We start from the raw sequence: 15,763 nt of genomic DNA on the forward strand, positions 1-15,763 counted from the left end.
CCCATCTCTTCCCGCGCCTGCGCAGAGTCGCCAAACTCTGCTCAGGCGCGCGCCGAGCAGCCGCAGGGTCCTGAGCGCAGAGGCAAGATGGCGGCGCCCGCACTCGGGGTGCTGCGCGCGGCCCGCGGGGCTTGGCTGCCCGGGTGAGGCGGGGCCGGGAGGAATTTAACTCCAGGGTCCGGCGAGGAGGGGCTGGACGGGGATGATTCTGCCTCAGGCCGGGGGATAGACGAAACGAGCTCTGGAGGCCCTTGTAGCCCCGCTTCTCTCTGGGGAGCGGCCCAGGGACGTCCCGTAGGAACCTAGCGTGTCAGAAACCTCCTGGGGGCTCTCGGGGCTCTGCAGCAGCGGGCGGAGAGGTTTTCTCCACTCGAAAACAAGTGGGAATGAGGAGCTGGCACTTCGCGAGGGGCGGCAGGGCTTGAGGGGGCCTCGGGTCTGAGGAGGTGGAGGATGGCGGCGCTCAGTGACGGCCAAGGACATAAGAACTGCGAGTCCTGGCTTGGTCCGTCTTGCCTGGTTTCCTACCTGTAGGTGCTCGGCCAGGCTTGGCCGTGGCAAAGGGGGCCGGGCGCTGGGGAAGGAGGTGCCAAGCACCACCACGCGGTTCTCTGCGACAACATCCAGGATGTTCTCAAGACGGCCGTCCGCCGCCTGGCTTGCCAGACGCTAAACGCCACCCCTGGGGCGGGTCTGTCCGCACATCTCCAGCCTCGCTTACGAGGAGACCCAGGGGTGCTGACGGTCTTTCCGAAGAACGGGATCGGAGATGCTGTCGGCTGCACCAAGCAGGCCACGTGCAAGACTGACTGCTGCGGGCGTCTGCGCGCTGGAGCACCAGGGTCGCACTTTGTATGGATTTGGTGGCTAAACTCCACGTACCAAATTCCCAAAATAACTGTGCCCGTGTCACATGGCGCACTCCCCGCCTGTGGTCCCACCAAGTCCCAGGATCTCCTGTTCCACCTCCTCCCCTCAGCAATGGGCTGTTACCACATAAGGGAAAGCGTGCACCATGGCTGCCCCAAGGCTAGCGCAGGCAGAGGTGCAGAGAGCAGCACTATGTGGCTGTAACATCTGGCTTGCCTTATCAAGCCACTGTACTCTTGCTGGTTTTATATTAATAATTTAACACTTAACAGTACCAATACTCAGTGTTCATGCCATCTGTAAAATGAATGAATTCTAGACCCTACTTAGCGCATGGTGTCTTTTAAAAAGGGACACACTGTTAGCTTATGTACAGCAGCTTGGATGATGGGGCCTTTATGTGCTTGGCACTTAGGGGCTCTCTTGTAATACAAACAATGCTAGCAAGGTGAAAGCTGTCTCTCCCTATCTTTCTCTTCTGCAGCTTGGTCTGTAATGTTGGAGGCAAACTCAGCAAGCTCTCCAGAATCAGGCTTTTTATGTTGGTGGAGACTGACAGAGCCTTTCCTCTCATTTTATTCTCTGCAGGCTGATCCAGGTGAGATGGAGCCGGTACGCACCCGTTTTCCTTGAACCGGTGGTGAACAAGGAGATGTTATGCAAGCCGTTGACAGAGCTGTCCAAGGAAGAGAGAGAACAATGGGAGTTCAAAACCACCTGCCCCATAAAAGCTGCCCCTTCTTCTGTTACCAGCTCTGTGTTTAGTGACCCTCTGATCAGGTCAGAAAAAGCCCCATCTTTCCTATTACACCAGCTGGAAAAAAAGGAGCTTGAGCAGCTGATTCTGCTTCCACTGAGGTCACTATCAGTGACTGCAATTAAGTGTAGAGCTTAGAAGTGCTAGGAGCAGCTGTGAGTTCTTTTTATTCTGGTGGACATTATAGGAGGTCACCATCAATGAGAAACATGTCCTATCATTTCTTTCCCCTAACATGTAGGTTGTATATGGGTTGATTGTAGACAGTGTTAACAAGCTCTCGTCATTGGAGTAGGGATTTGCTGTTTAATTTGTCAATAAATTGATTTTATTGTGAAAGAGTTCAGTGAGGGAAAATCTAAGCGGGCATTCCACTTCCAAATAGTTGGAGCAGCCTCTCATCTACTGGGCTGCACGCTGTCTTCCTGTTACCATGTAATCCGTTCATTTGGGTTAAGCTCTTCCCTGGAAGGCTGCTCTGTCACCAAACAGTGATTTAAAGAGGAGCGCAATTGCCAAAATGCCGGCAGGAAGCAGATGTAATCGCAGGAACAAACCCAGCATGGGGCCTGCTGCCTTCTGTGCTGCAACCAGTATTTCACTTGTCTTATTTGTTCTGTGCTTGCAGCAAATTCATCAACATGATGATCAAACACGGAAACAAAATACTGGCCAGAAACATCATGATGCAGGTGAGAACTCCACTCTCTTCCTTTGGACACTGTGCTCAAACTATATCACAAGACTTGCTAAGATTGTATAATCAAACATGTAAAATTAAAGTATAGCAGGATTTAAAATTGCCTCTACAATTTAACTTGAGCCCTTTTTTTGCAATACAGTAGTTTTTAATTAAGTCATTGCTTCCAATTTTTGCACGAGCCTCTGCCTCATATGGAACTTAATGACCATCTCTTTGCCTTCCCTCCACCATTGCACAGGTCTTATTTACCGCATTGTTCAAATCCTACTCTGAATATAGAATTGCTCATTTCTTGTGAAGTCATCCCTTGTCGTCATCTTCCAACATCTCTGCCTCATTTGCAACTCACCAATATAGAACTTTTTCCCTAGTTCATGGTGTTCAGTGTTCCTGCCTTATGGGGCACATAGGACTTCTCAGGTAGGGGTGTAGTGTAGTTGGTATAAGTTGGTTAGAAAACTACCTGATTCTGCAAAACAGCTGGATTTGCTGGAGAGGTGGAAATGCATGTCAGAAAAATCAAAGGGAAGATAGGAAGAGGGACAGAAAAAAAACTCTTAGTCCCATCTCCCCTTTGCTAACTCCTGTGTATTAGTGTGAAATGAAATACTAGACACGGGTCAAGAGGCTACAGGAAAACCAGTGAGAACTAGAGTCCCGCAGGGCTGAGTGTTGTATTCAGGGCAAGAAAGTGAGAAGAGCTGAAATTAGAGACAGAAGTACTTGGGCTGATCCTCAGCAGGCCCGTTGAAGCTACAGCAGGCTGGAAAACAGACTGAACCAGATTTAAAAAAAAAAAAAAGAAGAAGTGGAAGATGCGTGTTAAACTGACCTGGTTGTCTGAACTTGGAGGGGGTTAAAGGCTGGAGCTGAGTGTGAGTTTCCTTGCTTTTTGCACACAGACTCTAGAAACCATTAAAAGGAAGCAGCTGAAGAAGTATCACGAAGCATCTGAGGAGGAAAAAGTGAACATTGAGTGCAACCCATATACCATCTTCCATCAGGCAGTGAATAACTGCAAGCCTATCATTGGACTTGAAAAAATCAAGAGAGGTGGCAAAGTCTACCAGGTAAACAGGGGAGGGGGATTTATGGAAATCAACCCTGTCTGGAAGAAATAACCAAAAACATTGCTTGCCTCTCCTTGGGGAAGGGAAGCAGTTACACTGGAACCTAGAGACCCTATCCCAGATCAAGGCTCCATTGAGTTCTATACTCACTTTTGTCCTGGCTCCAAACCGCTTGCAGCCTAAGTAGCTAAAGAGAAAAAGTAGGAGGGAAACAGGCACAGGAAGGTCAATTTCCTGCCTGTGGCAGAGCCAACAAAAGAATGCAGGTGTTCTGAATGACCAGAGGGATGCTGTACAGAGCTGAATTATGCATTGGCCACAAGGCTGCGTTTGTTCCTTCTGGGTAAGACTATTTGCTTGAGCAAGAGTAGGAAAGCAGCTCAGCTCTTGCAGAAGACAGGTCAGCATGTAAAAAGGATTGTATGGATAATTTTATTGAAAGCATCGACAAAGTTGTCATTAGACTGGAACACTGATAAAACAGGGAGATTTCTACCTGCTTTCTTCCACCTCAGGTGAGCAGTGGCTGAAAATTCCCCCCCACCCTACTGTGGTGAACAAGGTGAACAAGGTTCTGTGTCACAAAAGCCAGTCTCTGAACTGGGCCCAAAACTAAATGGGATTGTTCCGTCACCCTTAAAAGGGTAGCCACTACCCTACCTTGGGGTTGAGGCAAGTAGGCATCCAGCAGTTTGCACTGGCCAAGCCTTAGCTGATCTCTAGCTAGTAAGAGAGAAAGCAGTAAGCTTCTGCAGTGCTAAGCTGTGCTACCTGGATGGAGTTAGTTCTTTCCTTATCTCTTCAGTACCAGTCCCTTTCCTTTGAACTACTTGGAGTGGCATTTCATACATCTCTGTCTCTCTGTCTGTCTCTCTCTCTGAATGTCTCCTAGATCCCCACCCCTATTAAGAAAAACCATCAGCGCTTCCTGGCCATGAAGTGGCTGATCACTGAGTCCAGGGAGAACAAGCACTATCGGACGTTCATGCCTGAGAAGCTGTCCCAGGAGCTGCTGCTGGCCTTCCGCAATGACGGCCCTGTGATCAAAAAGAAGCAGAACTTGCACAAGATGGCAGAGGGCAACCGAGCCTTTGCCCACTTCCGCTGGGGATAGGGGACTCGGTACCAAAGGACGTGGCTGTGGGCTGGGGAGCCCTTGCCTTAGGCAGGAAGAAATTTCCTCCTACACTCATTTCTCCTTAGGCCCAGCCCTGTAAAGAAACATCCCAAAGCTGCTTTCTTTCAGACAGGCAGGTGCTAGTGTCATTGTCCCCAAGCAGCTTCCAGGTTGGATCTTCTAAGAGAAAAAGCAAGTTGATGAATATGGTTATGTGAGGTTTAACACTTTTCTGCCCCTTGGGGATTAAACCCCCTGCTAGAGCCCTGTTGCCCTCTAAATTCACACTTTGGTTATTTTCAAATAATTTCCACATACAGTGAAGCCCTTAGAAAAAAAAAACATCTGAGGAATGCTATTAAGTAACTCTCCCTACCCCACCTGTCCACATCTCGAGCAGGAGCAGGAGGGTGCAAGTCAATCTGTTCCACGTGACTTGCTTGTTAGGAGTTGAGCCAGAGAAGAACAAGCTGGAATTTGGTCTGCAGCATGAACAGTCAGTGGTAGCTGTGCCAGACAGAGATGAGTCCAGTCAGATTCTCAGCCCACTGGAGTTGCATCTCTTAGCAGAATCAGTTTGAAAAAATCTGACCTGAATGTTACAATGAGAAAATAAAAATGGGATCTCCCTACCACTGTGCCTCTGTCTAACCACATTCCATGCAGGGCGGGAGGAATTCTATGCTGGTGTCAGTGGCCAGTCCTGATCCAGTGCCTGTCACTCCTAATCCACTGCCTCCAGGCCCCAGACCCCCAGTGTGGCTGGAGGGGAAGAGGGGCATGGGGAGTCCCAAGCAGCCCCTTGCAGGCTGGAATGCTGCCTGCCTGCAAAGGAAAAGCCACAGTTCACCACATTTTTCTCCTTTGAAGGAGAATCCATTGTTAAAGTTTGTTTGCAACCCTTTCATATCTTCTTGTGACCCACTTTTGGGTTGCAACCCACAGGTTGAGCAACACTGTTCTAGACCCCTCTGTTTGACTGAAATTAATATTATAGTGCTTTCTCTCTGACTGTTCATCTGCCCAGTATTGATGAGCACCTCTTCCACACCAGAGGACTAACCAACATGTTACAGTCTTAATGTCCCACACTACACCATCTCTAGGACTCTACAATAGGTCCACTCTGTAGAAATGATACAGCCAAAGCTTAGCAGAGAGCATGCACAGCATTCATAAGTAGAAAGGTTTTATTAGAAAAAGCATCATAAACCCACTTTTTTCTGCTCCTTTCTCTGCCTTTATCATCATCACAAATGTGCAGTGATCAAGTTCACTCAGTTTTGTTCAGGAAAACCTTCTGTTGTGGTTACTGTATAAAACTTATAAAAACAGTTCCTATGCTGCATATGCTCAATTGTGCTCCTGGGGGTGGCTTTGTCACCAGTGGGAGGAGGTGTCACTGCTTCTGGTTGCACCCAGCAGGTGAATGGAAGGGTTGGAAGAAGTAAAACTTAATAACCCACATAAGGACTTCAACCATACACGCATTGTTTTGGGTAGAAGCATGATGTGTCTTGACCTGGTTTGAGAAGTAAGGGCAGGGATCCCATGGGGTAGAAAATCAAGAAAGACACAAATTCTCCAGGCAAGACGCATCAGCTTTTTCTTCCTTCTCTATCAGATCCGCTGGTGGCTGGGGGAGCTGGAAGGTGAGGGCACATCTCAGTGGAAACCACTACCTGTGCTTTCTTGCCTATTAATGTAAAATCCTGGTTTGGGCTTGAAGCCCATGTTACAAGCTCATCGACAGCCTGAGGGGCAGTGATCAATATGGGCCCCTCCTTGAATGAAAACAGTGGAAGCTCTGGCTAGGTTAAAGCAGCCCAACAAGTTGCAATCTAGTAATGATATGATACAGAGCATCTATCGGGTGTCAGTATTATAAATCCTATTTACAAGAAGCACTAGAAAAACTTGTGTGTGTGAAGCTTGCTGGTGAAAGTGCTGGGGTCAGTTCACTGCCGCTGGTGAAGTCCGTTCTAGATGCTGAAGGGTCAATCCGTGAGTTCACTGTAGTAGTACTTCTGGGCGGCCTCTGTCATCTTCCAGTCGGCTGCACGGAACTCAATGATCTCCAGCAGCAGGAGCTGAGAGAGGGAGCTGAGCCCCTCCTGCAGGAGGAAGCCATCCCGGAGGAGGAAGAAGAGCTCATCCATGCGCTGGGAGTTCATCTTCTCCAGCTGCTCACCAATGCGATGCAGCTGCAGCACCAGGCAGTCCACCTGAGGCACAGAAAAGAGGTGGGGAGAAAAAGCACCTAAATATGGCAGTGATGATGTCTCTGGTGCCTCTGAGCTGAGCACCTTTACAGTGAGCCAGTTCCCAATCCCTTTTATTTCTGACAGATTCAAGATTCCTCTTTCCTCATGAGAGTGTCTGGTCCTAAATGCCCTCTTCACCCCAGAAATATATGATAGTAGAAGGTGGGATGCCTCCAGCAGCTCTGGAGGGGATGTGTCTGAAGGGAGGTCCCACAATTTCACACATGGAGGCAAGGGACTGGAACATGCCATTAGAAACTCCCCAGCTCATGCTGGGACCCCCATGAGGGCACAGAATCCTGGATCAGCACTTACAGTGAGCCCATTCACAGAGCCCTGTGTCAGCACCTGCACTGAACAGATAAAACTGTCTGAAACACTCTCCAAGTTTCTAGAAAGTTGGTGCATTTGAAGTCTTTTGACTTGCCAGCACCACCCTCACATCCAATTTACCCTCCACCCAAAGGGAAGGGTTGACATAAAGCATCACAGAAAACAGCAAGCACAAGTAAAGTCCATGGCAGACAACACACAAATTTTATAACCACTCCTTGCTTGTGCTAGACAAGCCTTAGGTGTTCATATCCACCAATTGCTACATACAGCCATGCTCACAGTCCAAGCCATAGCTTTAAAACACATTGTTACAGGGAGAAAAATCAGGCTGAGAAGAGAACTATTGCAATTTTAACAATGGAATTGCAGCCAGGACCTTCCTGCTGTCTCCAATCTGAGGCTGCAGGGAGTTTCCCATTGGACAAGGCTTCATTATCCATGCTTGCCACTTACAACCAGTCCTAGGAAAAAAGCCCTGTGGGGCCTTGTGCCTTCTCCTGTGCTGCAAATAGGGGTCCAAGCCTTTCCCAGCATCCTCCTCCTTAGCTGTATTATTTCTGATCACTTAGCAGTGCTTGTAAGTTAGCATACCACCAGCACTCACCTCTTCCTCCTTCAGTAGGCTGTCAGGCTGTGCCAGTCGAAACAAGCAGTCGTAAACCGGATTCACCAACGCCATCATGGGCATGTTGTTCACCTGTTAGCAGGAGGCATGAATGTATCAACTCACAGGTAGAAGAGCCGGTTTGCTTGTTTTACAGGACTGATGCTCTCCGAAAGGGGAAGGAAACAGGACCCCAAGGAACTGGCCTTGATGTCACTGGCTGAGAGCTCAGTGTTGGCAGGACTTGCCAAGGAAACCACAGACACTCAAGTCTCTCCTAGCCAGAGAAGCTAGAGATCCCTGAAAGGGACAAAGGTGCTAACAAGGATGGACAAGCAATGCCATTATGTGCACTTTAAAAAGTAACCAAACCTTCATGGGAAATGATTTAGTTGCAATTGTGTCTTTCGCCCATGTCAGCCAATATCGGAGCATGTGAAGTCTGCTGGCGCAAAGACCCACAGAGAGCCAAGTGCAGGTGTGCTCATCCATTTAGGCATCAGGGAATGACACCATGTGACTAACTCAACAATAGCAAGTGAGCAGCAAGGCTCTAAGTTAAAACCTCGGAGATGAGAAAGAAGGATTTCCAAAGGCAAGCGCCAAGGGAGTGGGAGCAGGGGGAAGAAGTTGGGCCATATCTGTTCACTCTGAGAACAGATCTGAGAACACATCTGTTCATCTGAGAATCAGCTCTAACAACAGTTTTGGCATTGTGCATTTCACCACTAAGGGAAAATGCACGTCCCCAATAGGTAAAGGGTCGTGGCACAATTAGTGAGAGGCTTTGAACCATGCAATGTAAATGCAGATCTGTGTATGCAAAAAGAGCGAGAAGCTCAGAACCAAGATCCTGTTGAACCTCGCCACCACATGCAGCATGGAATTCAGGATCCAGGCTCCAGGCCAGTGCCTGAACTCTGGGGATGCTTTTTTTCAGGGGTTTGATTCAGACCCATTTCCAGCCATGAGGCAGCAGCCAGGGATGTTCCCAGGTCCAGTTCCGTACCCTCAGGTAGTCAAAGATGTTACAGATGAAGGTGACGTAGCAGATCCAGGCCTGCAGGGAGCGGGTTCGCAGCTCCTCCCGATCCTTGTACTCCTGCTGCAGCCGGTTGAGCAAACTCCGCCGGAAGACACTCTGACCCACCTGCTTGCTCTCTGCCTATGGCACCAGGAGAGAGGCAAAGAGCTGAGACATCAGCAGTAGAGGAGGAGAAGGATGTGGCTCCCAGGAGACTTGGGTCTACACACGTTCTTAATGATCAGACTCCCACCACTGCCCAGAAGAGGATGCTATCTGCCAGTCTTGCTGCAGACAGACCCAGGACCACTGTTCCAGTCTGTGCATCCCCCTACATTCCCCTCCCCTTATTTCCCTGGAGCACCTTATCACACACAGCACTCCCCTGGCCAGCCTTATGCCTGCTCTCTTGGAAAGAAGCTGCTCCAATACAATGCACAAGTCCCTCTGCCACGAAGACCCCAACTCTGAGATGGAGCAGCCCAGAGTTAGCATGAAGCAGGTGTGCTCATGTTAAGGGGAGCAGGTTTGAATTGATGTCTGTCAGGCAGTGGGTAGAAATACTGGCTGCTCCAGTACACCGTTTAGACAAAGCGAAGCTGGCCTGGTAGGCAGAACATGGGGCCAGCGAAGGAACCTCTGGGAACCAGCCACTTCATAGCCATGGTGGAGCACTCAATCCCCTTTGGACATCCCCTTTGAGGGGTGGTCCCCTGTGTCCTAGGCATAAGGTGGCAGGGAGACATTCTGAGGGCCTCTAGTGCTAGCACTGTGCTCTGTAAGTGCTGTAGGAGGGAGTCAGGCCCAGCAGAGAGGCCAGGCTACAAAGCAGCCCCAACCCTGATCCAGGAGGGCAGCCCCCTACTCACCTGGATGATGGTGTAGCAGATGCGTCCTGCCTCCTTACTGAACACACAGTCTTTGAGGGACTGGTCCACAATGATGTTGGCGACTTTCTCCAGGTCCACGCTGCTGGGGTCTGCAAGGGAAGAGGCCATGCTATCACTGCCACCCACTCATCACTGGCTCCCCCTGGTACTGCACAGAGTCCCCACATCACACACTCCTTACTAATGCTCCAGAACTGCTGGAAAGCAGCTACGGGTGGATGGAAGAGTTACAATAGCACCATGTGCTACAAGAAGTGAGGCCCCTGGACATGTTCATGTCAGTGTAACAACAGAATGGGCACATGCCACACAGCTCTGAGCAGTTTAATTCACCCTACCCCAGTGTAAAGTTACTCCACAAAACTTTAGCAGCTACCCCCAGGAGTACATAAATCACACAGGCGTACATGTCCTGTGCCTACAGTTCTAGTCCAATCTAGACTATCCCACGGTTGCCCTTCTTTTGAGGTATCACCTGCTCCCCACCAGCCAGTGGCAAAGGGCTGTAGTAGCAGCCTACAGCCTGCTACTCTGGGATAAGCTGGCTGTCTGTCTGCTCTGAATCCCAGTGGAGTGTGCACAAAATCTTGGTAAATGTGTGGTGTATCTACACTGCAAAACCCAGACTCGCTCCAAACCCAGCAGGAATTGGATGAGGCTAAAATGGTCCCTCTAATATCCCAAAAGGTTGGTTTAGGGGTGACATCTCCTAAAGGTGTTGGCCAGAGAGAGTCATCATGATAGGGAGGGAAGGAGTGAAGAGTAGAAGCAGGGGAGAATATTCGGGGGTTTAAACCAGAGACCCTGGCCTTGTTCCAAGGCTGGTTTAAATGGGAGCTGAACAGGCAAACTCTACTGGGCTTTACATACAGATGCTGAGGGGCAGGTGTCAGGGGCTGAGAAGTGAACAAAGGAAGGAGGGCATGTAGGCAGAGTGGGAAAAGCCAGAAGTCAGGGGGAAGAAATAGGAGAGGAGACTTGGTAGATACAGAAGGGAGGAGGGCTAGAGGTGGGAGGACTGGATAGAAGCAGAAAGGCAGGGGATACCAAGGCAGAGGGGGACACACACAGAGTCAAGGATATGGGAGCAGAACAGTTCTTCCGTCATTAGAGACCACTCTCTTCCCAAGCCTGGAGCCCAGCCCAGAATAGGTACTGTATTAAATACCAGGGAGGAGGCAGCAGAAGCCCCAGTGTAAACGTTCCACTAAACACACCTGTTCTTGCACCTGATCACACCCACCGCCCACCCAGCAGTTAAAGTTAACATGGCAAAATGGCATCAGACTGCCCAGCTGAGATCCACCAGCCAGACTGGGCAGGGCAGGTTGGCCCAGGGGTGATGGAGAGAGGGAGATATTTGCTGACCTTTGAGGGCTGTTTTCAGCAACTGCTGAGTCTCGGCATCAAACGACTGTATCTTGTACTCCTCTTTGCCTGTCTCGCCCATGTCTGGTTTGCTCCAAGAGTTTGGGAAGCAGATGAGTTAAGAAACCCTAGGAAAAAAAACAACAATTGAGCTCAGAGGGAGGACAGGCAAAGGCTAGCATGGGCTTTTGCTTTTCTATTTGGGGAAACCCTGCAAAAAAGGCAGCATGATCCAGTGGCTGGAGCACAGTCCTTTGTTCGCATGCACCAGAAATCCCTTTCTTACCAAACCCCTGACTTGCTGGGAGATCTTGATACAGTTCCTTCCCCAAACGATCCATGCACCTTGGCTGTACAGCTGATGGGTGCCAAGGGCCCTGAGGCACTCAATTATTTGGGGAAGGGGCAGGGGGGAGAAGGGAAGGAAAGGAAGGGGAAACAAGATGACCATGTGGGCTGATGGATAAGGCGTCTAACTTCGTATCAGAAGATTGAGGATTCAAGTCCCTTCATGGTTGCTTTTGGGGGTTGGACTTGATGATCTACTTAGGTCCCTTCTGACCCTACATCTATGAAACTATAAAGATTTCTTTCCAAGCTAGCCCTCAACCTGGGGAATTCATTACTTTAAGCTTTGCCCTCTGCCACACTTCACCAAGGAGGTGCTGGCCCCCCGAGGCTGTGTCACTGTCTGCTGGGACAATCTGGTTGATCTACAGATTCAAAAAGGCAACAAATACCCGCACCCTCCCAGAAGGGAGCAGCAGCCTGGGCATAGCACAGGGAAACTCCTATCCTTACCCTGTGCTGCCACCCATTCACTCACTAGCAAGTTGCTTCAAAACCACAGAGGCGCAGGGGTGACTCGAAACATAAACCATCAGCCAACAATTCAGGCACTGGTACAGCTGCTTCCACACAATGCTGGGCCAAATTCACTGGCTTCCTTGGAATTGCATCAGATGCACAGAAGAGGAGCAAGTTCTACAGCCAAGGACGTCACCAAGACACTAGTCCCCCTTAGACCCGGTGTTATTTTCTGTAGTACATAAAGATCCTGGGAACTGCTCAGCCGTGCCATGCTCTGCTCAGTTATTCCAAGGGGATACCCAGCCTTACCAAGTGCGAGCCCAGTCCTGGTCTGCGCGGCACCAAGAGTGTGCTGCAGCCTCGCCCCGGCAGCATGTGTCACAAACACCCCAGAGGCGAGAGGCCAAGTGGAGCGCTCAATGCCTTCGCCGGCTCAGCAGAATTCCACAGTCCTGACTCACCCGCTGCACCACAGCCACAATCAGGGCTTAGGGAGAGCATGGAGGCCATTACCCGCCCGGGGGACAGCACACACCAGCCAGGCTTTGCAATCATGCAGGACCCCCAGACCCTTCTCAGGCTGAACTCTAGGAGAAACCTCACCTGTCCCTGCACCTGCAGCCCCCACCCACTCATAGAATCATAGAGGTAGGGTCGGAAGGGACCTTGTAGATCTTCAAGTCCAACCCCCTGCCTGGGCAGGAGAGAAACTGGGCTCAAGTGACCCCAGCCATGTAGGCATCGAGCCGCTTCTTAAAGACCCCCAGAGTAGGAACCAGCACCATTTCCCTTGGAAGTTGGTTCCAGTTGGTTCCACTCAGCTCTTCCCTGCCTCTGAAAGGTCACATATATCAGTTTTCCTAATGCACCATGCAGCAGCTCACCTTTCTGGGAGCCCTCTGACCTATAAACCTAGAGAGTCACTGTCTTTGCTTGTGGAGGCCGAGCTGCAGTCTCAGCATTTTTTTTTGTAAAAATATATGTCTTACATATATATAGATAGATATAGATATATAAAGGTTTTATAGATATAGATATACACACACACACACACCTGGTCACTGATCATTGCCTCGTTAACCCACCATACAAACACATGCACCCATTACAATACAGGTACCTGTGAGATGGCGCTCCCACGCACCTGTGCGCAAGGCATCATCTCCCTCACAAACCCCCTTGTCTCTCAGTCCTGTCCCCGAATATGGGGATAGGACTGTCGCTTCCACTGGAGGACCCGCTGCTGCTGTCCTCCGCGCTGTCTTCCAATCCGGTTGTCTCGACGTCCTCTTTGCTATCGCTGTCCGTTTCCCCTTTGGGGAGTCTTGAAAGATCCTGTGCCAAGTGTCCCTCTGCCAGGTGGACGGTCAGACGAGAGGCCAGGGCACTCGGTGGCTGAGTCTGCTGGCTGGGGAGAAGGCCCTGGGGCTCCCACTCATCACACAGACACTCAATGTAGACAGAGCCTGCTCTGGTGTCTAGAGATCCCATGTTCGTCGTCAGCGTGGTCAGAGGATTAACACTCCCAGAGCCCAAGTTGCTGCATCTCATTCACAGTGACGTGGGATGGAGCCTCACAAGGAGCTGGCAAAATGACCAGGAGGGTCTCACTCCTTTGCCATGGGATGAGGGAAGGCGCTCCCCAGTCCCAGCACGTGGGAAGGAGCATCCAAGGAACCTGTCACTCTACACAAGGAGATTGGAGGCAGGGGCTTCCCCTGCCTGCCTCTCCCTCCTGCAGCCAAACACAACCCTCTGCAGGACCAGGAGAAGCAACTCAGCCCAGAGGGAAGACAAGAGAGGTCCCCCACAAGAGAGGCCAACACATCCCATCTGCTGCTGCCGACCTTTCATTCAATGCAAGAGAGTCACAGGGAGGTTGGGAGAAACAAGATAAAGCGAACACTGATTCTGCTCCAAGAAACTCTTTGTTCCTGGTTCCTGAGGATCTTAGGAACATGGGATACAGGGCAGATGGGGCATCTCACACCCAGTCCTTGGCTAGTGCCCACAGCCGGGCTACACAGTCCCTTCCACACACAAATCAAAGCTCCATTTTACAGCTAGTGAAGTCTGGTCTCTCCACTGCCTAAACACTGCTGTGGAGATCCCAGCCCGGTCGCCCCCAGGGTGCAGCCTCCCCACATCAGAGTGCAGGGAAGAGCCCACAAACAACCCCCAAGTCTATTAACACCCCAGCCCGAGCTCCTGGTCACCGTCTGCAAGGAGGCAGGAAGAAAGAAGCAACAATTACCCAGGCCTCCCCTTTTCCAGGGCAGTGAAATGGGGTTAAAGTGCTCCCAGTATGGAAACCTCTAGCTCCCACCAAAACCAATACAAAAACACAGAAGAGTGTCCTGCTGGCTAGAACCTGAGCCTAGGACTTAGAGACCCAGGTTCAAATCCCAGCACTGCCACAGACTCCCTGTGTGATCTTGGGCAAGTCCTTTAGCCTCTCTTTGGCCCAGTGCTCCTGTGAGGCAGGAATGATAGCAATGAGAGGGGCGTTGTGCGGATAAAAACATTAATGCTTGGGAAATGCTCGAGCATTAGGGGCTGGACTAGACGACCTTCTGAGGTCTCTCTCAACCCTAATTTTCTATGATTCTATGCTATGGCAATGATGAGGACCCAACAAATGCTAAGGAAGGTAAGAAAAGGACTTAGCATGTGCTTTTGGCCTGGAGAAGGATATCCATACATGGTGGGTTTAAAGGGTGACCTTGAGGAGGGGAAACAAAGAGCTGGGACCCCTCTCCCTGGCACCCGAACAGCCCTGCAGCATGGGACCAATTCCCCACTGTTTGCCATAAAGCTGGAGGAAAAATCAGTCTGGCAGAGTGCAGAGCAGCCTGGTGATTATGACACTTTCACCTAGCAGCAGCTTGGAACATGATGTGGCCGCACACACCCAAGCTTCAGAAACCACCCACAGATTATGGCCACCAGGGGATTGGGAAACTCTGCATTAGGAGGAACACCTTCTTCCTGCCAGAGCTGTGAACAGGACTAGGGAATTAAGTGATTAGCCTGCTTTCAAACCAGGAAGAACCATGCAGCAAAAGCAGAGGATATCCCAGGCTGCTCAAACAGCCGCTGCTTCATGCCCCTTCAACCAGAAGAGCCACAAGTTTGTTTCCAAAACTCCCCAGGGCAGCCCCTGCCAGGGATCAGCAGATTCTACCAACCTGTTTGGGGTTTTCCTGTGCACGTTCCCTGCGAGGGATCTTTTTCCCCTCCCCAGGACTCGGGCGCCGGCTTTGCTGGTGTCTCTGCATAGAGCTGAGACTTGGCCCCCGCTTCTAGTTCTTTTTGCTTTCGGCTTCGGGCTTTTGCAGGTAGATCAGGAAAAAACCCAGAGCCAAGAAGAGCAGCAGCAGCAGGAGAAAAGGCAGCAGCTCGAGCATGGAATGCAAATGCAAGATGGGCATCCTCGCAGCATCGGCCCCACCACCACGAAAGCACCCCCGGGAGCCCAGCAGGCCAGAGCAGCCAGAACCTCCCTGCTGCTGTCCTTACTGTTCAAGCTTCGTAGGGGTCAGTTGTTGCCAGACGGATGGATTCTTTCCATTGCAAACCTGAGGGTTTCCTCTTAGGTCATTTCCTCACAGCCTGAGCCAAAGGGGGAGGAGGAAGAGGAGAGATGCAGCAGCAGTGCCACCTCCTGGCTCACTGGAGCCCAGCCGCTGGTCTCTGGGTATCCCAGCTCTGCTCCTCTTCATCAGTCCAGGACCTGGGGATGAAAGCATTTGCATTTGCCTCTTAACTCTTTGTCTAAGGCTATAAATGAACTGCAGGTCTTTGACAGTCCCAGTTTTTGGCCTCTCCATGTGAATTTAGCTCTGGGGAGGGCTGAGAGCCAGGTAGGCTGAAGGGCTCTACTGGGACACAGGCAAGGGACAGTGAAAAGAAGCTGCAAGGCAGATTTCTTGCATTGAACTGAAAATATG

General features: G+C 50.6%; 2 protein-coding genes across 3 annotated transcripts; one reads left to right on the forward strand and one right to left on the reverse strand.

The window, feature by feature from the left end:
• The first annotated feature begins 35 nt into the window (after positions 1-35).
• On the forward strand, positions 36-5,851 carry MRPS7 (mitochondrial ribosomal protein S7). The gene is made up of 5 exons (XM_006269256.4): positions 36-143; positions 1,459-1,650; positions 2,256-2,319; positions 3,233-3,400; positions 4,293-5,851. The coding sequence occupies exons 1-5, from the start codon at positions 88-90 to the stop codon at positions 4,512-4,514; spliced, it is 702 nt and encodes a 233-aa protein (XP_006269318.1). The 5' UTR covers positions 36-87; the 3' UTR covers positions 4,515-5,851.
• On the reverse strand, positions 5,690-15,439 carry MIF4GD (MIF4G domain containing). 2 transcript variants are annotated; one of them, XM_014601865.3, is made up of 6 exons: positions 15,333-15,439; positions 11,004-11,131; positions 9,615-9,724; positions 8,731-8,886; positions 7,722-7,814; positions 5,690-6,742 (listed from the first exon to the last, which is right to left on the reverse strand). In XM_014601865.3, exons 2-6 carry the CDS (start codon positions 11,083-11,085, stop codon positions 6,515-6,517), a joined length of 669 nt encoding a protein of 222 aa, XP_014457351.1. In that variant the 5' UTR covers positions 11,086-11,131; positions 15,333-15,439; the 3' UTR covers positions 5,690-6,514. The 2 variants fall into 2 exon arrangements, with proteins under 2 accessions (XP_014457351.1, XP_006269317.1); XM_006269255.4 differs by having other exon boundaries at positions 15,002-15,421.
• Positions 15,440-15,763: the final 324 nt, after the last annotated feature.

Source organism: Alligator mississippiensis, chromosome 8, assembly GCF_030867095.1.
Source record: "Alligator mississippiensis isolate rAllMis1 chromosome 8, rAllMis1, whole genome shotgun sequence".
Classification (NCBI taxonomy): domain Eukaryota; kingdom Metazoa; phylum Chordata; order Crocodylia; family Alligatoridae; genus Alligator; species Alligator mississippiensis.

Coding starts and splice junctions, on each gene's coding strand:
- MRPS7 (XM_006269256.4), top strand. CDS start 88: ATGGCGGCGCCCGCACTCGGGGTGCTGCGCGCGGCCCGCGGGGCTTGG. Junction 2,320..3,232: donor CCAGAAACATCATGATGCAG/GTGAGAACTCCA, acceptor TTTTGCACACAG/ACTCTAGAAACCATTAAAAG. Junction 3,401..4,292: donor GAGGTGGCAAAGTCTACCAG/GTAAACAGGGGA, acceptor AATGTCTCCTAG/ATCCCCACCCCTATTAAGAA.
- MIF4GD (XM_014601865.3), bottom strand. CDS start 11,085: ATGGGCGAGACAGGCAAAGAGGAGTACAAGATACAGTCGTTTGATGCC. Junction 9,725..11,003: donor GCTGAAAACAGCCCTCAAAG/GTCAGCAAATAT, acceptor CTTCCCTTGCAG/ACCCCAGCAGCGTGGACCTG. Junction 6,743..7,721: donor GCCTACTGAAGGAGGAAGAG/GTGAGTGCTGGT, acceptor TCTGTGCCTCAG/GTGGACTGCCTGGTGCTGCA.